Genomic DNA, 23,951 nt, shown 5'->3' on the forward strand with positions numbered 1-23,951 from the left:
AATAAATGATCATAAAAATGCTGACATCAATACTCACGTCAATAATTGACCGACTCTAATAAGTTATATTATACATTACAAACTTTAATTTCATATGTGAGGTATAAATAAGATCTATGAGGATATATTTTTTGAAATCCAAATAAATGTAAGTACATTTAAATATACATAGTTTCTTAACAACTTGATGAAAAGTACTCAATTATATCTTTCTAATCTTCTAAATTATCCTATAGGACGATTATACATTGAACAAAGTTTAAATGCAGACGTGATGTATTGACAATAACTATGATAAGATAGTTTTAAACAATTCCACTGTGGTAAATTAAAAAATAAATACGCAGTCAATCAGAGGCAGATTGGTTCACTTTAATAATTTAAACTATATTTATCACACCAGAGAGTGTGCACAACAATACAAAACTCACAGCAAAAATAGTTGAAGTTGAGCATTATGTACCTATTATCTAACCAACACATACAGTATAAATTTAGCAAACATTACAGCTCTAACTCTGACAAAAATATGATATCATCTCACAAAAATAAATAACTTTGTAGGTTTGCAACACTTTTAATTTACTTGTAACAACTGTATAATAACGATATTTTTTTTAAAAAAGAAGAAGAATCTTTTAAGTGTTTGGGTTGATTTGCTGGGTATGGCGTCACGTCCCTGAGAAGGATATATTGGGACAGCAGGGGGTTCATACAGATTTATCAAAAAATAAAACAAATAATCCAAGTATAATGAAAATAATTCTGTTGGTGTTGGTTAGAGTGGTGGATACAGTATGTAAATACTGTACTATTTTTCTCTTTTCTGAATTAAACTTTATATTTGGTTCTTCCAGTGCTGAACGTTGATATGTCAAAGTGATCGTTGCACAAAATAAATTACAATGTCATTAAATACAGTGTATCGAAATCCTGAAGTGCTTCTTATTTCAAAAGAAGTATGATATTGCACAGATAAATCAGAGATTATCTTTGTTACGTGGGCGCAGGGAGGTGTCTCCTGCTCCAGCAGGGGTGAGTGGGGTCATGTGCCGGGGAGGATCAGGTCAGGGCAGGGCAGAGCGATCAGCAACATCAGCAGTCCCAGGAAGAGACACAGAGGACTGTGGCTCAGGGCCAATCCCAGTGACTTCCCTACAGGAGCACAGTGAAGCCAATTCAAATGAAGAGCAATGCAGAATATGATCCCTCTGAAATATCTGTTTTGTATCATTACAAAAAAACCTGTAAGACAATGTATTTCATTGCACTTTCTGTAGTTGTTTAGAAGTGCTATGGAGTTTCAGAGCCATAAATAAAAATATATCTCTCAAGTTTCTTTTTATAAATACTGCACATATAAGACATTCAAAACCACTCTCAAGATAAGTATTCAAGGACTGCCGTAACTTTTACAAGGCAATGTTTCCACAAATCTAGTTTATCAAGCAGATATATGTAATTGTGAATTAATGAACCTACATTTGAAAGTCCCAATTGTGTGGCATAATGTGTCCCAATTCCAAACTACAGACTACTCAAACCAGGGTTTATGTTTATAAAATGCATTCACACTTCTGGCTGTGGTGACAGATTATAATAATAATAAAGGGTAGAAATGGACAAAAACACTTTTCGACAGCTTTCACCAGGACAGTCTCACTCTTCAAGACACAGGGAATTTGAAGGTGTAATTTGTAGAATATAGCCAGAATTCAAAGGCAGATCCAAAAACACAGAGGCAGCATATCACCAAATAACCTACAACTGCTGCTTGTCAGCTGTCCCTGTAGCTAGCTACTGTTAGCTGTTTAGCTCATGGCTCAGCCATGGGGCCAGCAGCTCTAGAGATTGTCGGGACCGGGACCTCAGATTAAAGGGGGTCACCAGGGGCAATGAGGTCTAGCTAAACTAGATTTGGCAGCCTGATGTGTGTGTGAACAGTGCTAGACACCAAACTGGTCAGTTTGTCAACAGGGGATACAGTATGGAGGTGATTTACAGCAGCTCTGACCGTAACTATGACATCAGGGATGACAAGACATGGAAGGCGGGTACTGGACAGGCTTGTGAAAACGTTGTGAAGAGCTGGAATATTTTCACAGCTTACTCTTACCAAGACTGTGTTTGTGTGTTTATTTAGTTTATGTCAAGTTTGAATGATGTGTGTTTTAAGATGAGTAAAGAAGGCAGTTAGGTTAATATTAGTTAAGTACGAGAGAGAAACTTGAATTCAGAAGGTGTATGGATGAGTTTTTCTGCATATGTCTCCCAGTTGAAACGATGGGGGCAGCTGACTATCATCTCTTGCCAGCACAACGTGGTATAATGAAACAGGATGGGCTTGTGGCTAGCAGGTTAGCATGCTAATTTCACACAGTTTTACGCATAGATCTCTTTGACATAACGTTAACACTCTTGTGTCTCCACACTCTGGTGAGAATGTTAGTAATTTCTTAAATATTTAAACTAAAATTCTGGCCATTTCTTACAAATTACTCATTTAAGTGCACTCATAGATGATCATACGATCATTTTTGAGTATGCTGCAGATGCAGAAGAGGGACAAGGAGCTACTTACAGCTGGGAAAAATTAAAACAAATTGCAGATGATTGTGGAGCAGCTCCAGGATGATCTCAGACAAGAGAACGATAAAGAATAAAAATTGAAATTAAAAAAGAGAATTACATCTTTGGAAATACATTTAGCAGCTTTTCTTTTTACAGATATTTGGGCAATAGTTTTCTAAATTCGGAATCTAGACATATACACTATATTATGAATATTATAATATTATATTATACATACTGAAGTGTACAGTATTAGTATGGAATTGGGACACAACTTCACCATATAACCCCTATGTAAACCTAATTATGTGTTAACAAGAAAAATTAGAGTCGCTACAAAAAAAAACATTTTTCTTGATTCTGGCGGCCCCTGTGGACAAAAGCAGAACTGTTTATCTAGGTTAGCCTACTAGCAGAACTAGCAGATTTAGTTGCTCTGTAACAGTCATTCAATTTAGAAAGCCAAAAATATAAAGAAAATCCCCTGTAATGTTATGATTTAGTGCTAAAGCCAAACCGATGACAGGCATTAAGAATACAGAAATGGTCAATCTTCTCGCTGATGGTCTTGTTTGTTTATGTGAGTCTTAACGAAGCATAAGTATTAAATTAGATTTGCTTAATAACCAGTTAAAGCTGTTTGTCATACTTTAAGTAATCTAAAAATTATGTTTCCTTACAATTATCAGTGGAAAATAAGAGTTTAGAGGACTTCAGGGGTTCACCTCTGAAATCTACTGGCCTGTCCTCCCAGGGTGTCAGCACCATCGCCAGCGCTCTCTTCTGAAGGTCAGTCATAGCAGCGAGCTGTGCATTAGTCACTGCTGCAGCCTGCTCGTAGGAGAACACACTGATCTGTCTCTGGTCAAACACCACCTGGAGGAAGTGACGCAACACACAGATACAGGGACAGACAAGACAAGATACAGGGTTGTCAAGAGGAATAAAAACACTAAAATCAGACTCAAAGGAACTTATGAAAATGTGAAATAAAAGTAGTCTTACAGCAAATTTATCAGGTGGTATCATTGAGATAGCCTCAGCTGTGATTCCTTCAATTTGTGCTTTAACCAAGGCAGACATAGCGATGTCTGGGAGACCAGCTGAAGGAGGTGAGCACAGACAACATTTGACTGAACGAGTGGCATCATGAAATTTAATACAGCTGTCGACAACGGCACAAAATTTAAATAAACTATTACTGATTATAGACGTGAAAATCTTGAAAACTGACTAAGGACAATGCATAATACCTGCCAGAACTCCGATCTCAATGAAAACATCAGTTCCCCATGAACTTATGGGTCCAAAAGCAAGACTGTGGGTCAGAAGTTCAACAAGCACCAGCAGCTGCTCCTCTGAGCAGGACAGCCTCAGCTGACCCAGCCAGAGCACCGCCTTACTGCATCCACCAGGGAGAGACACAGCACCAAGGGTGGAGGACACACAGAATAACTCAAGTGTCAAACATCTGGGAACAAATAGACAGCATAAAGAAGTGTTTTCATCTGCTCACCTGAACTCTACGGCATTGAACAAACGAATCTCCGTGGTTTTAGCTCCACAGACGATGTATCCCATCGCCTCCAGCATGCTGGAGTCAAACTGGCTCACACTCAGCTTGGTGGAGTTTAATATGGTGGTGAACAGGGCGGCCAGCTGGGGTGAAAACAAGAGTTATGAGTTATGATGTAACGTCTTTTGTCTTGTCTTTTTAAAACCTATTCTAATTTAGCTCATTTTTTCTATTTTGTACTTACTAAAGTTTGGGATTTTGATGTCTTCCTACCTGTTTTAATGTCTTTTTGATACAATTGTTAATATAATTGATGACCCCTCTAAAGAACTTTGAGTTGCCTTGTGTGAGGCCATACTGTGTCATATTATATGATAGTATAATAGTATGACTCATTCATTTACTGAGATGACTGATTTCTTTACATATCAAACATGTGTGATATAAAACAAAGTGTGTGTGGTTCTTACTGATTATCTATTAGTTTATTAATTGAGAAACGACAAGGAAACGACTGATACAGACGTGCCCGGCTATTATGTTCTGATTACTAGAACATCTAACATATAATTAGGATATTTTTAGATTGTAAGTGAAAAATGTCAGATTTTGGCTTTGGCTCAGTTTTGACCAAACATGTACAGCAGGTGATGTTGTCAGTGGATTAAACCTACACAGCACATTGTGGCTAAAGCAGTTACCTGTCTGTTGGTCCAGGCACTCACAGCGCCCAGAGCAGCGACGCTCCTCCGCTCAGTCAATCGGAGGCTGCTCAGCTCCTCTAGTGACAGCGCTGTGGCTATTCCACCCAGCTGAGAGATCACAGACGAGGAGAAGGACGAGACAGGACCATACATCTTGACGCACACACGTTATTCCAGAGGGACCCAGGAAAGACAGAGCAGACGCACAGTGTTAAGACCTTGACTGAGGGGGAAATAAACACATGGGGTTGTTAAATGATCTGAAACCTCACCTGTTTGACCCTGCTGAGCACCTGGCTGCGTTGGTAGGAAGCGAGGAACGGGTCACGACCTATCAGCTCGAGACAGTTGGTGAAGGCGGATGAAGACATGCTTGTCAGACTGCTGGAGGTCCAGGCTGAGGGAGCTGTTGTATGTAGAATCTCACAGGTGGGAATCATCGGAGTCGCTGGCAAGGACATCAACACAAATGTCTTAACGAACAAATTTTTATTTATTATTATTATTATTTTGTTTTTTTAATGGCCTTTCATTTATTCATTTTATAAGACAGGATTTTATAAGAGACAGAGAAAAAGAAACAGACTGTGATGACCAAAAGGGAGAAAAAGTGTGAAAATGCATCATAAATCAGGAGATTTATGGGAGAATTGTGACCCAAGGGAGGAAACCAGGAGAAGGCAATGAAAAATGGGAGTCTCACAGGAAAATCAGGGGGGTTGGCACGTATGCTCTTGGCTGTAGACTTGCAGCATAACAAATATGCATACTTCCCAAAATATCAGTCCATTACTGTGATGACATACTGTTATGTTTTTAAAGGTTCTCCTGTGTTCCCCTGAATGTAAAACTTTTCCTTTACAGAGAGCTAGCGGGGGTGCTGCATAGATATTAGGCACAAAGTGCTGCTCACGTGATGTGGGATGTATTTTGAGGAAGCCCAGGAAAAACTGAAGAACAAACTGCTGCTTCTCAAAAATCGTCCTCCTTTCGTTCTCGTCCGAGCAGTGGATCCCCACATCCCCGCGCTCCCACTGTTGCTGGTTCATAAACAGCTTCTCTATACGGCCCACAGTCATCAACGCCTGTGGGAGTACGAACAATACACACATACAACATGCTCATGTAGAGACATGAACACCAACACGCATGGTTTACTGGAAAACAGGATCTTCACCACCGGATCCCTGACACCTACTGGAGATGTGACACCTGAGGGATTTATTTACAGCCTTTGTTGGCCTAACCTGTCGTGGGATCAGGTAACAATCCCAACACCTCACTGTGGATTTATAGAATCTGTTACAGCTCTAAATTTAACTTGTTTAACTGGAGAAGCAATTAAGATACAACACAGAGTAGATAAAACACAGCTTTAAACCGACTGACCAGGGAGATCTCCTGCAGTCTGTTGTTAGGCAGGAAGAAGAGGAAGCGGTCCACCTGGCTCAGTGTTGTCTGGTTCCAGTTCTTGACCGGGCTGTGAGGAAACACAAGAACACTTCATCATCTTTCCATGTGTTCCTGCTGTGTGGATACCTGGTACGCAAAGAGCTTTGTCTAATGAAACCTCTCCTTTAAAGATTTTCTTTATAATTTTCATGTTTTCCCACGTACAGATCTCACTATAGGCTGAGGAAATCCCACAACCACACTTTAAAAACCCTGCTGGATAAACTCTCAAATGTGAAACGTATCATTCGGTGGCAGACTTTCTCAGAGACAGAATGTGAAATAAGTTGAATTGCTCAATTCTCATTAAAGCAAAACATAATGCGCATAAAGCCAAATTCACAATGAACCCATTTAATAGGTTAAATAAACACATGCAGAAATCATTTTTTATTATTAATTTCTGCATTTATTTATTCATACTTAATCCGTCCTTCATACATAAGAACTGTCGATATATGTAAAATTAGAGTTCACAAAGCCTCACTGTATTTACCTATTCTTTTAAAACAAAGATTTTATTTGTATTTATTATATATCATTTCATTATTTTCATTATGTGTATTTATTATTATTTAGATTTTATGCCTTTAACTTAACTTTTCCTTCTATTAATCAGACTCATATCAAGGATATGTAATTGCATAATTGATGGAGCGTCAGAATAATGGATTTTATCGGCCACAGCGGTTAAACCCTTCATCTTGACGTAGTCATGTTACCCGAAGACAGCAGGTTCTTCCAGGATGCGAGCCACGATGTCCATCTTCGTGCTGCTGTAGCAGAGCCCCCGCAGGAATTCCAGGTTGTCGATGAAGAAGCGGCGGTCCAGCTGAATGAAAACCTCATCCACCACAAACGGCGCCATTATGCCCAGTGAGCGAAACTCCTCCTCGGTGAACACCCCTGTGTACATACCCTGCACAGAGAGGATCCACAAAACCGACATGACAACTCTCCTTTTTAACTTTTAAAGGTAGGAAACATAGTGTCACTCTAACTCACCATCCTCTGCACCATTTTGTCCACCAGCAGCTCCTGTTTTGTTCTGGACAGCATGAGAAACTGGTCCAGAATGATCATCTTCCTCAGAGTGTCTATCATATCTGTTGGAAACTTCTTAATGGTGCTCACCCTGCAGGCGACCACAAGGACACACAGGAACAAACAATTATGTTGTGATATGTTTTACTATATAAATCCATCTTAAAGTCACTTTTCATGAAAAAAAGAACGTAGTAAGTCAGTGACAAACAATTCTTCTCTACTCATAATGAAATGACATCTTCCCTTGTAGTGGAGTAACGACAAACTTCTGACTTACGGCATGGACAGGGCGATCTCAGCCCCGAGATCTTTGAGCAGGTCAGAGAAGAACTCAAACTGATACAGCTCCTCGATCACACACTTTTTCTGTCCGGAAGGGCAAAGACACATGACAAAAGCCATACGGACATATATCACTCAGCATTACAGACGGCAGAATGGCTTTGATTTAAAACAGTTTACCAGTGAGGTGTGAAGAGGACGAGGCTGCTGTCTGAGGAAGGCCACGATTCTTCTCACTGAGGAAGGCGATGAGTCGGCCCGAAGACGTTCCTGTAACACTTTGCAGCTCACGCCCTGACCCACAGTTCCCAGACTCCTGATTACAGGAAGAGAACAGTGTCAGCACATGCGTATAGAAAGAAGAAGAAAGAGAAAAACTATGACAATTTTTTTGCAGACATGTGCTGTACTTACAGAAAATCTTGGGTGATTAAGTTTGGTTTAGCATCAAGAACCTCTTTGAAAATTGCTTTAGCCTGGAGAAGAATAAAGTCAAAACGTTGTGTCATGTAATTGTTGCAACATGGCGGTTTACACAGGTTCTTCTGTGATCAGAGACGAGGGCAATCTGATATGAGGATATTTTTTTTTTTTGTCCATTCACAGTGTCAACGATGATGACGCCTCTGCTTTTGCTTACCCCCACTTAATAATTTAGCAGTTAATCAAGACACTGTCATACAAACCTTCTCATTACAAACAGAGGAAGCATATTTAATCAGAGGAAGTGCAAAGAGATCGCGACACGGAGTAAAAGCACGGCTCTCAGGGTTTGTGAAGCAATTAAAAGACTTGATGGCATATTCCAAAATTGCATTTTTATTTTAGTCTCGGCTAATCTGTTTATTTACACTATTCCTCTTCCTTGCTTACATCATTAACTTTTCATAAATGTGACCAATGAAGTTACATTATGTAGAAACTGGGATGTTGTGCGATTTGGCGCCCCCCACAGTTTCTGAGTGCAACACCACTAACACCATCAATACAGATCTCAGGTCTGGAGGAAGGCCTGTGTGACGCTTTACCTGCTGAGTGTTCCAGGGTTTCGTAAACGCTGCAGTGATGTTCACAAGCGGGCGAGTCCTGGGCTTGACGCTGAGCAGAGGTGTGCAGTAGAGCAAAGGCTCCACTTCATCCAGCCAGCCGACCACTTCTGGGAAGCCCTGGTCAGATCGGAGGGAAGATAACACAAGGACAAATCCTGCAGCTGTCAACCACAGATGACAAAAATCACATAACTGATCAGAAAATGTCAGAAACATCACTCTGTTAACTCTGAAGTGACAATTATTCAGTTAAATTCTGCATTTTCCATAGCTTCAACGATTGGCTGATTAATCGATTAGCTGATTTAGGGAAAATTAATCGACACTTATTTTGATAATAAATGAAACTTTTCCGTCTTTTTTCAAGCAAAAATGTCAAACTCTTGACGATGAGTGTTTTTTTGCAGATCCACTGCTGCTGTGACAAAATAATTTCCCAGTCTGGGATCAATAAAGTAATTCTATTCTATTCTATTCTATTGATCTGATGCTGTCATTTTGGGCTCTGGGAAATCGTTTTACATTATTATATAGGATTTGTGGACACAGGAAGCAATTGTCCATTTGTTTGGGGACACAAGCACAAGTTTAATATGAAAAATTTGTATCCATGTACACAAATCCTAAAGATTACATTTTGATCTATCGACAAATCCGCTGTCATATGTGTGTGTTGTACCCATAATTTGGTGGAGACCGCGTTGGCTTGTGGCGAGCAGAGGCTAGGCATGTGTTGGGCCATGGCGGGCAGGGATGACAGCAGCCTGTCAGAGGTCAGCAACAACAAGGTCTCCGTCTTCATCCCCACTATTAGGGGGCCGAGCTCCTGCAGCTGGCCTGGAGCGGTCAGCTGTGCGGAGGGGAAGAAGGTGTGAGTGTGCACAGAGCGATCTCCATACTTAATTCACAGTGTGAAGAGTTAACAAAAAGACTCACAGAGTTAATCGAGGACATCTTGTCGACAATCACGGCGGCCTGCAAAACACAAAGCAAATGGATAACAAACAAATGACCTCATAAAGTGGTGATTCTGACTGATATGTCATGTATATGTCTATGTGTATGTACTCTCTTGTCCACACAACATTTTTGCTAAAATGGACCTGAAAAACAACTGTAGGTCTGAAGAAATAAACTCTTCCAAGACTCTGAGTGACACAGTATAATAGCAGGACGACAGCTGTGAGGCTGAGGTGAAAGTAAAAGGCTGCAGTTTAGACGATAGCTCAAGACCTCATGAGCCATCTCACCTCAGGGGTCAGTGTGCTGAGGGACGACTGCCTGTCAGCTGTTCCTCAGGCCTACAAGCACCATCTGCCAGGAAACCCAACCATGTCCAACAAATAGGTGCTTATGCAGTGAAATGGACTAAACACCCCTCACTCATTTATTTTGCTCACTCCTTTGTGAAAAAAAAACTGTGCATGTTGAATAACAGCTGTAGATGACTTCTACTACGTCTTCCACTGAAAACGACAGGTGGGGTTCGCTCCTCTACCTGTGCAGGGCTGAATGAAACAGAGCTGAGCGCCGGGAGGGCATCAAGCATCTGCGACGGCGTGAGATCTTGCAGGAAAGGCACACCCAGTGCGGGTAGGAGGGGGGCGAACTCTGCCAGGCGACCAGGACTGAGCGAGGAGGGGATCTTTAACTCTGTGTTGTTCAGTAACAAACTGGAAATCTTGACAAAAGGTTCAGAACAAGCACAGAGACAGTGTAAATATAATGTTAATGCTCCTTTAATGTGAAGGCACACAGTGAAGAAACCGCATGTTTCTGCTCCTACCAGACTGCTGGGCAGACTCAGTCCCTCTCGTGAGCAGTCCATGACGGTGTCCCTGATGACTCTGAAGGCCTCGGTGTCTTTGTACACAAGCAGGTCCTCTGGGTCTGCCAGGCACGAGATATTGCCCAGCCTAAAATTAAAAAGACTGATGTAACAACATGTAACAAGGTTTCTTTGCAAAAAAACCCCCTTACATTTAGTAAATAAAGCAAAACACAAAGCCATTCCACTGGTACAGTACATTTCACAGTAATTTGTAACTTCTTCAGTAGATGTTGCTGCTGGATCTCTAGATTCAACACTTATATAAGAATTTAAGTTTAAAACCTTCAGAAATTAACTAAAATGATCAACAGAATGTGAAGATGTGATGTTCAAGACATCTGCTGTGTTGCAGATATATCTAATGACATTAGCATGCTAACCAGCTAGCCCTGGGACTCAAAAAACCCCTCTCTTCTGGGGGTTTAAGGCTCAAACACTCCCACACTCACCCGAGCATTTCAACTGAGCTAAAAGCTAGTGACTTTGTTTGGAGTCTAAATTCAACTGACCGGTGGCCAGTCTTACATATTGCACCTTAAAAAATTAGATATATTTTTTGGACTATTATTTCTGTCAATTACATGCCGCTGTAAGTTGTGCAAAACAGTCTTTTTATTCAGTCTCTTTATTCATTTAATTCTATTCATAATTTTTAAGTATTTTTTTCCCATTCTTTGGTCACAGAGAATTACCACAATGACAGAAAGTCAAGAATTGATAATATTGTGTAGTATAGTGTATATTACGCAGCACAATATCTTACACATTCAAGTAACTTCATACCAAATGTGCAAATGAAGCAACATACAAACGCCAAACTCATACGACATTATTTCTTTACACTTATACACCACCAAGGGTCACACTGTATCTCATATCTGACCTAATGTCTAAGGAGCTGTGAACATGGACAGGAAGGTTAGGAGGTGCCTCCACAGCCATCCCTTACCTGGTAAAGTCCTGAACCGTCAGGTTTCTGTAGGTGCCGATGACGCTGTGAGCGATGAACTCCTGCTTGAGAGAAGTGATGCTGTTTCTCTGCAACACATCCAGCCCGTCCAACAGCTTTGGAGAACATCAATGACAGAATACGGCAATGATAAAGTTTTTGTCAGCGGATGTTTCTAATTTTTCAAAATGTGAGCGTTATCAAATGAATGTGGCAACAACATGCTCACCGATATTCACCAGTATTCACAAGATATGAGAGAAGAGACAATGTATCTGTGTTGACCCCCTCCAGGATCATGAACTCATAATAGAGACAGAAAATGCCTATTTGCCCTCTTGTGAACAACATCAACATTTACTGATGCAGGCCGGACAGAGAGGAAATCTTTGAAGGAATAGTTTGACCTTTTGTTGAATATGCTTATTCACTTCCTTGTAGAGAATCCAAAAAAAAAATGTAGCTACTCCCCAACAGCTGGTTAGCTTAGCTTAGTGCAAAGAATGGAAACAGGGGGAAACAGCTAGCCTGGTTCTGATCAAAGGTAAAGGTAAAAAAAACAAAAAAAGAAAACCTCTAAAGCTCATAATATACAATACAATAATACAATCTTGACTATCCACTTCTTACAAAAACAAAAGTGTAAAAACAGCTGTTTTTTTAAACTCGTGGCTGAGCGCTTCAAGGTCAGTGACCCCTTCATCTTCAAGTCATCCTTAATTCATGTGCTCCTATCATTTCTTATTGAACCTTAGCTACACACACTGGTGGTGACAGAGAAAGAAGAGGCTATCTGTGCTTTCAGTTGACCAGTATGTGACGAGTCGCTCCGCTGTGCCCGGCGGCTAATGGAACTGACAGAGTGCTGGCTTCTCGGGTTTCGTGGCCAGGTGTCAGAGCTCAGAGGGCTGTTACCTGAGCAGGTGAGAGGTGCTGGAAGTTGTGGAAGGGCAGGTAGGCGATCAGGTTTCCAGTGTCCCTTATGAGTGATTGATGACCTCTGATGATGTCGGAGGTGGGTAGAGCTTTGCTGAACCACAAGCCAAACGCCCGCCGCTGATCAGGAGTCATGTGCTGCAAGTTTCTGTTAATGGTTTCCATCCTACAAAAAAAGTCAAATAAAAAATAAAATAATAACATTTTGTTTAAATGTTTTGTAATATACTGGAACTGCTGCTTCGTAACAGTTAGTTGAATGTTTGCCTTGAAAGTATTAACATCCTGGGAGATTTGGGGAAATCTAAACCATGTACAAATAATAAAGGAACTGTTTGACATTTTAAGTTCACTAATCAATACGTTATATCTCTTTTGTATAATCCTTAAAAAATCTAAATGTGAAGATGACAGTATGTGGTTTTACTAGGGGTTATGTGTGGGACTGTCTGCTGTGAACTTGTGCACAGAAACAATATCTGTTACCCCCTAATTCAAGTGTCAGTGCTAAGCTGATGGCCAGCTGGCTCCAACATTGGTCTCCTTGTCGACCTCCTAAAATCAATCTGTATACTGTAATCTGTATACTTGTGGGGAGTTTTCCTCACTAGAATCGAGGGTCTAAAGAGAGAGGGTGTCCCTCACTGTACAGATTGTAAAGCCCACTGAGGCAATGTGATTTGTGATTCTAGGCATTGAAAATAAATGTGACCTGCCTTGTTACAAATTCTGCCTTTCATGAACATCATTTAGTACTGGTGGGAGGTTGTTCTGATCTTTGTTATTCTACAATCTCTTGTAGGGCTTTTGGGTACTTTTTGTACTATTTGCCACGTGCACACTGTGTGCAGAAAAAAAGCTTAAAACACAGCCAGTCTTGTGATTACGTTCTACATTTACTCACTCATTCTTGTTGAATCAACAGCAAATACCTTCACACACGCACATTAGAAGCCCTTTCTAGATTGAAATCTAGTCAGTGAACCAGTTTCTTTTACTTTCCATGTATAATGCATATTCTGGCACTTCAAGGCGCAATGACACATCACTTCTCACAGAAGCCTGACACCTGGACTGTGTTCAGATGGAAACACGATGTGTGTAAAAAAGACAGACTGCATGATTGCGCACAAAACTCCTCGTCAACAAGGAACACTTTTAGTATGAAGTTTAATAGCACCTCTAAAGGGGCAATTCTGAAGCTAAAACTCAGAATTGTTATATCTACAATATCATAGAGGTAATAATACAGACTCAGAAATATATATGTTTCCATAACTGAATAAACAAGCCGTAGTAAAAGAGTATGAAGCTGTGTTGTCCTTACAAACTGAAACAGCATCAGGAACTAAAAAGGGCGCAATTAGAAATCAAATGAACAGTTGTAGTGTCTGTGTTTTTCTTACACATCCTGCGCTCCAAGACAATAGTGAATAGAGGGAAGACAGGATGGGATAGGACCAGATGCTCCCCTGTAGACAAGTGTGGGAATACGACAGGATAAGGGGTCCCCAGGACCAGGAGCCCTTATCAGCCCTGAGGTGGGCATCAGAGATAAGCTACAGGAAGGAGCCCATGCCAGAGATTTGGAGCTGACTCAACTATACATTGTCATCTAAGTTTAGGAGAGATTATCTTGTCTACTTTAGCTGACATCAGCAAGGTTAGGTAACACACACAAGAGTTATTTCATAGGGGATGTGAGGCAAACCCATCCTTCTTTTCTTTCCCATTGGATAGATGAACCTTTAATTTATCAAAGTGGCCAATTAGGAGAAGTGGGCGGTTATGGACAATAGGCCCTAAAAAGGCCCCACACACCAGAGAAAGGTGGTGGTTTTTGGTAGAATTCCTAAGATCGAAGGCGATAACTTTGCCATCGATTTGAGAACACCAGACGTGCGGCCGCACGGCATTTGAGATCTGTTTTAATAAAGATTGCTCCATCATTCCACCCAGCCTTGCCTTCTCAGAATTCTTTTATCAACATACTACACGCCGACACCTTTGAAGACGAGAGCCCAGAGACAACACAGTCCTATAAATTCACACACCAGTGCACCAGAGAAATACTTTTGTTCGATTAACAGATAGGATAATCATTAATACGTGTGTTGTGCTCATTAGTAATGAGTATTGAGTCAATAGATATGTTGGTTACTTACACATTTACATTGTTCTGCAGCGAGGGCAAAGCTTGGATGTCACTTGGCGTGGCTGCAGCCAGCAGAGGAGCCAGCTCCGGGAAGAGACTGCCGTCTTTCGCCAGGTGGGTCTGGAACAGCACTGACACCATGGTGGACAGGTACTGTTTGGGCAGCTGGACAACAGAAGCAGACAGCAGGTCCGTGTCAGCAAGGATGCGATCTTGTGTAATGTATGACGGACAAAGAATGCTAGGAAGAAAGAAGGGGGAAAAAAGATAAATGTTTCTGATGGATGTTCACCTGCAGCCTGTCCTTGTTCCTGCTGTAATACTGAAGGATGAGTCTGACGGTGGTGATGTGAGCTGGACTGAGCACTGACTTCAGGTTGCTTAGCGGTATGTTGAAGTACTCCTGGGATGATATAAAGAAATAAACACAAATAAACTAAGACGTTAAAGACACATATCTCAAGGCTACAGTCGTGCTAGCAGCTGTGCTTTCAGCTGAATGCTAATGTCTGCATGCTAACTTGCTTTTGCCGAACAGGTAGATAGATTATCTACCTTGTTCATCGCTGTAGATTCACTTGTTAGCAGCGTGCAAAATTGACTTTTTTGTTCACCAGCCAAATGGCTGGTAAATGTTTTACTAGCCAGTCCTTTTTTTGCTGGTGAGTGAAGCAGACCTCTTGCATGTTTCAGCACAAGATGTGGCTAAGGTGACTTGTTTTCACGTTGTTCAGTACTTACAGTTCATCCACAGGAAAACATGAACGTGTGTACCACATTTCAAGACAATACTCCTAATAGCTGTTTGGAAGTTATACTCAAATGTAAAACTGAGGGTGGCACCAGAAGGAAGAGTTGGGGTTGTCACCAAAATGAGGAGGAAACATCGTCTTGGGAACATGAATGTGTACCCCAAATTTTGAGCCAATAAATCTGGTAGATGCTAAATATTTCACAGGAAAAGTGAAATGTTTTAACAGACTGGTGGTGCCATGACAACCATGATACAAAATTTCATGAAAATCCATCCATTAGTTGTTGAGATACTTCAGACTGGACCAAAGGCTTGAACCAACTGATATTGCCATCCTGTTTCATTAACTTTTTGAGATCTTAAACGAAATGTCTGAAAAAGACTAGACCTCTGGTACATGATTTATCGAGCAGTGTACATTGTACTAAATGTTTCCAGTAATGAACCCTCAAAAATCTGTTTTAATTTTATTAATGCGCCGGTTTCGTTCTGTCGCACGACATCAAATTTTAAAACTTTACCTCGTCTGTGAACCACATTTATGTCTGACTCCTATACTGTTTCAGATTTCCATAGGCAATAGTGGTTTTAACAAATGATGAACAACTCCTATGATCCCGCTCTTCCTCACAACTTTCTTTAAAAGACGTCGAAAAAAAACAGAAAAGAAGTAGTTCTTTTCTGTTTTCATTGTTTTTACTGAGAGACCCCTGTTGGCGGAAGTTACATGCTGTGGTGGAGGTCACCTTGATGACGAAGAATTCATCGCTGGTCACATCTCTTGCTGTCTGCATCAAGCTGGTTAAGACTCTCTGCAGAAGAAAAAAACACACACACACACACACACAAACACACAAACACAAACACACACAGGGTGGTTAACAGGTGGATTGTGGAATCTGGTCATCTGTTTTGACACATTATTGTAATTGCCAAATCAAGTGTAAGCCAGTAGAGATTATACAGAGAGGAAGACGTCCATTACGTCGATATCGATGACAGAAGTGTAACCGCACACCAGCTGTAGGCCAGGCTGTACCCCCGAGGTCAGCTGCTATACAGTGACACACTCATGGTAACTGATATGGATGAATAATGAGATAAACTGTAAAGTCAATGAATTGTTCTACACAGGAACTGATTGAGCCTGTATGAATAAAAGATGAGGGAGCATCTCTATTCACACAATGCTCTGATTAACCTACAGAATTAATTTACAGGAATGTGTTAAAATATACTCAGTCCTTCATTTTCACTGGCCGACAGATTCATGTTCATTCATGTAGTATAATAGAACATGAGGGTTGAATGTTTTCTGCTACAGCACATTTGCTCAATGACTGTATCCAAGTACAAATCCAAGTGAATTTTTCCTGACTTTTAATTGTAATAGTGAATTAAAGTAACTAAAAACTTTCTCCACCACTGATAGTAAGGTACTTTTCGATGACTGCACAGCACCCACCCCAAAGCACTGCAGCAGGACCCTCTTTCTGTCAAAGTTGGTTTCCCTATCGAGATACTGGACGACAGACGTCAGCACACTCAGCCTGATGTTCTCAGTGACGTGCAGCGAGGTGTTCTGGACCTCCTCCAGGGCCAACAGGATCACCACAGTGGTGCTGACTGCCTGCTCCAACACTTTGGTCACGGGTGGAGACAGCAGATCCTCCACCCTGGACCTTAGACTCTCCACCCAGCAGCGCACCATCATCTGCAGGGCCATGTTCTGACTGGCCCCAGGCTGGCAGGCACGGGAGAGGTCAGCTGAGCAGGACCAGTTGAAACGCTTCACCAGGTCTCTGGCCAGGCACACATCTGGATCTGCAGTGGTGCTGCTGTTGTTGTTAGCGGTGGTGGTGTAGTTGGTGTAGGTGTTACACATGCTGCCCACCCACATACTAGACGGCTCCCGGGAGAGCAAAAAGAGAAGACCAGCGTTGGGGCAGATAGAGGAGACGAAATTGGTCTGGTCTTGCTCCCAGCAGAGGGTCAGCAAGGCTGCGTCTGGAACAGAGATGCTCCAACTGGAGTACTGGCACTGCTCAGCAGGGTCAAACCCAGTCAAGCCTCCTCCTTCTCCCTCGTCTCCACCAGGAGATACCCCCGGATCTGAATGGTTGGCACAGTGCTGTATTAACCAGGTGTTGTCCTGATTGGCCAACAGGTTCTGGAGGACGGTATCATTGGCGCAGACTTCGGAGGTAAAGTTAAGTGGGTCAATCTCAGCACAGAGAGCCAGTTCAGTCATGTCCACGATGATGGGACGGGTCCACTCAGAGTACTTACACACCTAGAGAGCACATGGTTGTGAAGACAAGAGCAGAATGTAAAGTTTAACTTGTTTTATGCAACAGTTTACCATCATCCCTCTAGTGATTCATAGTGCTGCCTGAAGGATTTTGTTGCATATTGTATATATACTGTACATGAGTGGGTATCAGTGACTGCATAATGAAAACTGAACAGTTATCCTACCATGTGCATTTGCTTATATACGGATTTAAATTCTAACATATTAGTGTTTAATGTATGTATTACATTTTTTTAACTAAATGTTTCATATCAGGACATAATATTTTGTAAAATTATAACAACAAGACATTTGTTCAAACAAATAATAATAATAATAATAACTGTAATTATTGCATAATTTTGTTTTATTTCCTGAGATGGTTATTGTATTGTGAAAAACTCTAAACTATCAAACTCTCAAAATAGTGTTCAACACTCATATCCTGGGATATAGGTGTGTTATTGTCCGTGCATTCATCTGGTTTCCTTGTAGGATGTTCGACCACACTCAGGCAGGCATGTGTCACCTGAAATCCATTTCGCCTCTTATGTCACTTCTTCTGATTGGTCATCTATCTATCTATCTATCTATCTATCTATCTATCTATCTATCTATCTATCTATCTATCTATCGATCTATCTATCTATCGATCTATCTATCTGCTTACCTACAAGTATGGAGGACTGAAACTGCTCAAATTATCACAAAAAATAAATGAATAATACTAATTTGGACAATGTGACAGAAATTGACATGTCTGTTTTAATTTGCTTCTTGTTGCTTTCTCATTTTATTTATTCATTTTAAATGTATAGATTTATTTCTGGATACCTTACTTTTTGCATTTCACAAGATAATACATAAATAAAAAGATCAATAAATACATAACTAAATAAATTGAGTAACAAAATGAAATTAACAAATAAAATAAAATGAATAAATACATATATATTCTTAGTTTTATTTTTGGTGCATTTATTGAGCCACTATTTATTTATCAATTTTTTATTTCGGCAGTTTCTGTCTTCCATATACATGTTGATTAGACTTTGGATGCACAACTCAATGTTATCCAGGTAAAATACCCACCTGAGGTAACACGGCTGTTTCCTCTATTTCTTTAATGTCTGTGCAGACTGATGTCAGCCATTTGTTTTGGGGGTCTTGCAACAGTTTTTCAAACACAGACGCTATGCAGCAGACATTCTTCTGGAACGCGATCTGATCGGACTGCCAACAGAGGCCGATCACTGAACTGTCCACCTGCCGTTCTCCCCACGTCTGGTAGTCACACCAGTCTGTGATGCTGAAGGGCTGCGTGGGCTCAGGGGGCAAGAGGCTGAGAGAGGAGTTGCAGTGATTGTCAAGCCAGGCGTTTGCCTGGTTACCCAGCAGAGCATTCAGAAAGGTTTTGTTAGAACAAACCTCTTGAGTGAAACCGCTGTTATCGAGGCGGACGCACTGAGTCAGAACGTCCGTGGTGATCTGTGTCACATCGTGCCACTCTGAGTAACGACAGGACTCTAACATATATGAGTCCATGTCAGGGAGTGGTGGTGGAGGGGGAAAGACTGTGCAGTTAGGCATGAACTTCAAATTTTCAGGGTTGGAGAACAAAAGAATGAAGAATCCGGTGTGCTCACAGATGAGCTTGTTCAGTCGGAGACTGTCCAGACTCATGCAGAACTCCAGTAAGGCGGGGTCTACGGGGACTGATGGCTGGTCAATCCACTGCTCATAGATGCAGAACTGGCTCACCATGTAGCCAGGGTCTACGGACGAGTTCCCACAGTACCCATACAGCCAGCTGTTCATCTGATCAGACAGCAGCCTCCTCATCAACAAAGCATTGTTACACACCTGCTTCACAAACTCCTCACGCTCATTGTCGCTGCACAGCGACACAAGGACAGCGTCTACCTCCTCGTCTTCTAACCAGGTGTTGTAGTTGCAGGCAAGCTGTTTGAGGTTGGAGGCCTCTCTGGCTGCTCGATGAGGGAGGCTCTCAGAGGGAGGGGGGACGGCCAGGGAAGGATGTGTGAGCCCGACACTGCAGTCAGGTGATCTGCTGAGGAGTGGAGACACCAGTGCTTGAATAACATAACACATGTTGCTCCACACCTGCTCTATCTGGTTTGGGCTGAGGGACTTTAGTGCCTCGCAAAGGGTGTGCACAGACAGTGAGCGCCCAGCTCCTGAACCCATGTTCGCACACAGTGTGTCGTTGAACCTGGCCAGGTTGTTGCGATCACACTTTAGTGTGATGTCGTGGTCGTTATCAGTGTCCTCAGAGACACTGCGTTGGAAAGGGATGGTTGGAGTCTGGCACTCCGGCCCCGGATATGTGCACAGAGACTGTTCAGGAGCCAGGAAGATTTCAAGCAGGATGTCAATGATGGAGGGACCAAAAGACCAGCTCACATTGTGGTTCACCCCCCTAAACAAAACATACATTTGATCATTATTACAGATTCTTCAATAATACAGACAGAGACAATGTTATTAAAGGAGCTTGAGTTTACGGCCGTTGCCATCTCGGTTTTGGCGGGCCAGAAGTGACCATATTTGGACGAGAGGATAGCTTGATTGGACCTGAGTAAGAACCCGAGGAAAGACCATGATAGCAACTTCAATCACAAGGTAGCCACACCGTAAAGCATGCCCCGTGTTACTCTAAATGGGACCATAATTCACTAAATGAGCATCACGCTCGGTTGAAGAGGAACTAAAAACTGATGATTGAGAGCATAAACTCATTGATTATTGAGGTAACACGTCTAGTGAGAGGTAGGGTTGTTTTCTCATAAGCTTACATACTATGAGACTTGAAATGCAACCACAATCATAGAAACATTGTTCTATAGCGCTACTAGTGGTCAAAGAGTTCACAGAGCAGCTTTAATATGCAAAAAAAAAAAAAAGGTTTATGTGAATTTAATCAGTGACTTACCACATAATGAGCTGCTTGAGATCTCCTGCAGAACGAGTGGTAAAACAATTTAATTAATACAAAGAATATGTCATAAACTGTGTTTTATACAGGACAGTTTAAAAAAGGGCTAAAGAAAAGCCATGTTTACCTTGCTCACAGACCTCTCTTCCATCTAAAGACGGTATTCTGATTCCAAACTGTAAAGCTATTTTGATGTAGTCCATCGGCGCTTGGAGAAACGATGCCATGAACTTTGAGACGTACGTCACAGTCGAGTCCACGATGCGGCTGACGACGTTCAGCAAGTTCCCAGAGAGAGGGAGACCGGACAGTATATTTATGAACGTCTCCTGAAAACCACTAAATGCTGCTGATGTTGGTTCTCCCATCCTGAGGTAGGCCCTGAGGAAGCTGCTGGGGCCTCCGTCTCCATTCAGAGGAGAGCACGTCTGGGATCTCAGGGACGACACAAACGTCAGCAGCGGACGGACTACCTCCAGAGACACAGTCTTTGTCAGCTCTGCCTCCAGTCCACAGTCCTGCCTCCCAGACAGAATACAGATAACAGTTCTGGGGAGGTCATCAACGAATCCTTCTCTCAGCAGGGGTTGAAAGAGAGCGTACACGTTACCCATGGCATTGTAATATGCGTTTAAGTCAAAGTCCTCTGCTGGAGTCGAGGTGCTGAAGCTGCGTTTATCTTCACTTCCACCGGACAAAGAGTGGATTTGATCAATAACTTTGTGGATGTCTTCCTCTAGCTGTGCGGCCTCATCAGGAGTCCGGTCAGTCTGTCTCTGGATGAACTGAGGTTGTGAATACACTCGCTTGACATCGTATGTGATCCCTGCAGACACCAAGAAAACAAAACAATATGGATTTCTGTTGGCCCACACTTAATGGGCAAATTGACACTTCCGAGTTGATCTACTCATTCAAGTCACGACTTATACAAAATATCAAGGATTGACCTGAAAAACCTGTGTTTCAAATATGACACAGAGAAATTATTGAGTGCAGCCATATCTGTATTAGTGTTTATGTCATGGAGGAGTGATACTGCCAAAATCAAAAAAGCAGCACAAATGTCATCAAATTAACCAGGACAATACCAAAAATAAATTCAGGTATTTATTACTGTATAAAATGTGACATAAATTGATATTTCTGTTTTATCTTGCTTCTGTATTTATTTACCTTTGTATTCATTTCTCCATTTACCTACTTTCTCATTTGTTTAACCACTTTGTTTATTCATTTATTCGTCTTTACTTATGTATTATCTTGTGAAATGCAAAAGGAAAAGGAAACAGAAGTAAATGCGTAAATCAATCAATTAATCGATCAATTAGTAAATTAAATGGAAAAGTAAATAGAATACGGGAATTGTTATTATTAGGTAAATAAAAGCAGAAATATAATTTTATGTCTCAGTTCATAAATTAGTTGGTTAATATTTACATTTCTTTAAGTCTCTCATTTATTTAATTTGTTTTACCATTTATTTATTCATTTATTTTTTATGAATATTTGAATATTGATATATGAATAAATAAATATGAATATTTATTTGCAATCTTATTTATTATCTATGCAAACAGAAATGAGAATACAAAGATAAATACAGACATATATGTAAACTTACAAATGGATAAATGAAAAAATTGAGTGGAAAACTGAGTGAGAAAGTAAATAAATAGGGGGATGAGCACAAGTTAAATAAATACAAAAGCAAGTTAAAGCAGAAATTATAATTAATGTCATGTTTTTGAGATTATAATGCAGAAAAAAGTAATTTGGGGCAATTCATATTGATTCAGTTCCCAGCAAGTTTATTGTTTCAGTGCACGGAGGTTGTTTCAGGTGACAAAGTTTATAGTCAAACTGGAAATGTTCTGTTGCACAGTCACGAGTCTCTGATAACCACTTTTAAAGGAGCATTGCAGATAAGAAGTGTGCGTCGGCAGTTCATCGACATTGGAATTTTTTACATCTCAATTTCTGCATCAGCATCGACCCTGAAACTGAAATATCAATCAGGCTCCAGCATCAACACATCAACTCTACTTGTTATGATAGAATAAATAAAAACATTTAACTGAAAAATATTAAATGAGCTGTTATACTCTTTGTTTAACACGTTCATGAAGCTTTACTAAAGGTTTATATTGAAGAATTTAGCTAATTCAGCTTTGCATATCAAATATCTATCACATGATGTTGCCACATTACAGTCATTATGTTGTGAAGGTTATGAGGTCTTTTTAATCACGACTGGCCGAAAAGTTTTCTGAAATCTTGTTATGCACTTACCAAACAGGATGCACATCATGCAGGCAGCTGGCGTGGACCACATTGTCACTGTCCTCGGTCTAAAAACAAGCAGGTAACTGATCCAGATGAAGATTATTATAAAATAGATCCACTTAGTTCTATCCTGTTGATGCAGAGGGGATGTTCGTCTGAGGCAGGAGGAGCAGACTGACAGCAGACTTCATAGTGTTGAACCACTCAGTCTTTGCAGAGCGGGAAAAAGAAACGAACAAAAAAAAAACATTCAACAAGCCGTCGCTCACCCATCAAACTTCATGTGTGCTCTGCGATTGGAGGTGATGCTCTCTGTGACGTGGAGCTCTGCTCACTCAGGCTGCAGCCTCCCCTCACCTCCACCTGTGTCCACCTGCAACTCTACACCTGCCCTCAAAGCAGCGTAATTAAGGACACCGGTAAAGGAAAAAAGTAGGTGCGAAATGAGGGCTGTGAAACGCAGAAGGGATTTCGGCAACAAGCCCCACCGCCTGTGCTGAATTATTGACGGAGTGTGTTGATTAAGTGAAACCTGAGTCCTGTCAGAGGAGCCAGCAGACACCAGACTGACTGCTGGAGGATTTACATGACATCTGCTACAAGGACGACTTATAACTCACATTAATGCAGCCTGATGTGTTTGGATGGCTGAAGGGCAATGTGTTAAGCCTTAACCGTTAGAAATAATAAAAAAAATAATAATAATGAATGAATGTACCTACAATTTGCCCAGATAATGTGATTCATTCAAACAGTAACCTCAGTCTTCTACATTCAGTCCTGATCAACAGTTTTTCATGTGGGTGCTTTTCACAGCCATCCACAAGCTTCTGGCTGTCCTCTTGCTGAAGTTTTAACCACTCTTGAAGTTACTAGACTTTAACTTGTTTCTTCAGCACAGTCCACATGTTCTCCATGTGGTTCAAGTCAGGACTTTGGGAAGGTTATTCCAAAACCTAAATTCTAGCCTGATTTAGCTATTCCTTCACCACTTTTAATGTGTGTTTGGGATCGTTGTCCTGCTGGAACACCCAACTGCACCAAAGACCCAGTGTTATGGCTGCAGCATAATACTACCAGCACCATGACAGTAGGTGTGGTGTTCTTGGGGTTAAAGGCTTCACCTTCACGTCTCTAAACATATTGCTGCTGATTGTGGCCAAACCACTC

General features: G+C 41.2%; 1 protein-coding gene across 1 annotated transcript; it reads right to left on the reverse strand.

The window, feature by feature from the left end:
* Nucleotides 1-357: 357 nt before the first annotated feature.
* strc1 (stereocilin 1) lies at nucleotides 358-23,004 on the reverse strand. The gene is made up of 29 exons (XM_030414696.1): nucleotides 22,788-23,004; nucleotides 20,623-21,321; nucleotides 20,493-20,517; nucleotides 18,632-19,979; nucleotides 16,712-17,539; nucleotides 15,993-16,058; nucleotides 14,785-14,895; nucleotides 14,503-14,657; nucleotides 12,317-12,503; nucleotides 11,402-11,517; nucleotides 10,408-10,537; nucleotides 10,120-10,302; nucleotides 9,558-9,596; nucleotides 9,301-9,471; nucleotides 8,601-8,738; nucleotides 7,987-8,048; nucleotides 7,753-7,888; nucleotides 7,568-7,656; nucleotides 7,249-7,378; nucleotides 6,966-7,162; nucleotides 6,181-6,271; nucleotides 5,705-5,876; nucleotides 5,064-5,239; nucleotides 4,789-4,944; nucleotides 4,088-4,230; nucleotides 3,825-3,973; nucleotides 3,577-3,674; nucleotides 3,297-3,447; nucleotides 358-1,155 (listed from the first exon to the last, which is right to left on the reverse strand). Exons 1-29 carry the CDS (start codon nucleotides 22,828-22,830, stop codon nucleotides 1,046-1,048), a joined length of 6,099 nt encoding a protein of 2,032 aa, XP_030270556.1. The 5' UTR covers nucleotides 22,831-23,004; the 3' UTR covers nucleotides 358-1,045.
* Nucleotides 23,005-23,951: the final 947 nt, after the last annotated feature.

This window comes from Sparus aurata, chromosome 4, assembly GCF_900880675.1.
Source record: "Sparus aurata chromosome 4, fSpaAur1.1, whole genome shotgun sequence".
In the NCBI taxonomy this organism is placed as follows: Eukaryota; Metazoa; Chordata; class Actinopteri; order Spariformes; family Sparidae; genus Sparus; species Sparus aurata.

Coding starts and splice junctions, on each gene's coding strand:
- strc1 (XM_030414696.1), bottom strand. CDS start 22,830: ATGTGGTCCACGCCAGCTGCCTGCATGATGTGCATCCTGTTTG. Junction 17,540..18,631: donor AAACAGCCGTGTTACCTCAG/GTGGGTATTTTA, acceptor TGTGCTCTCTAG/GTGTGTAAGTACTCTGAGTG. Junction 3,675..3,824: donor TGAGATCGGAGTTCTGGCAG/GTATTATGCATT, acceptor CACCTCCTTCAG/CTGGTCTCCCAGACATCGCT.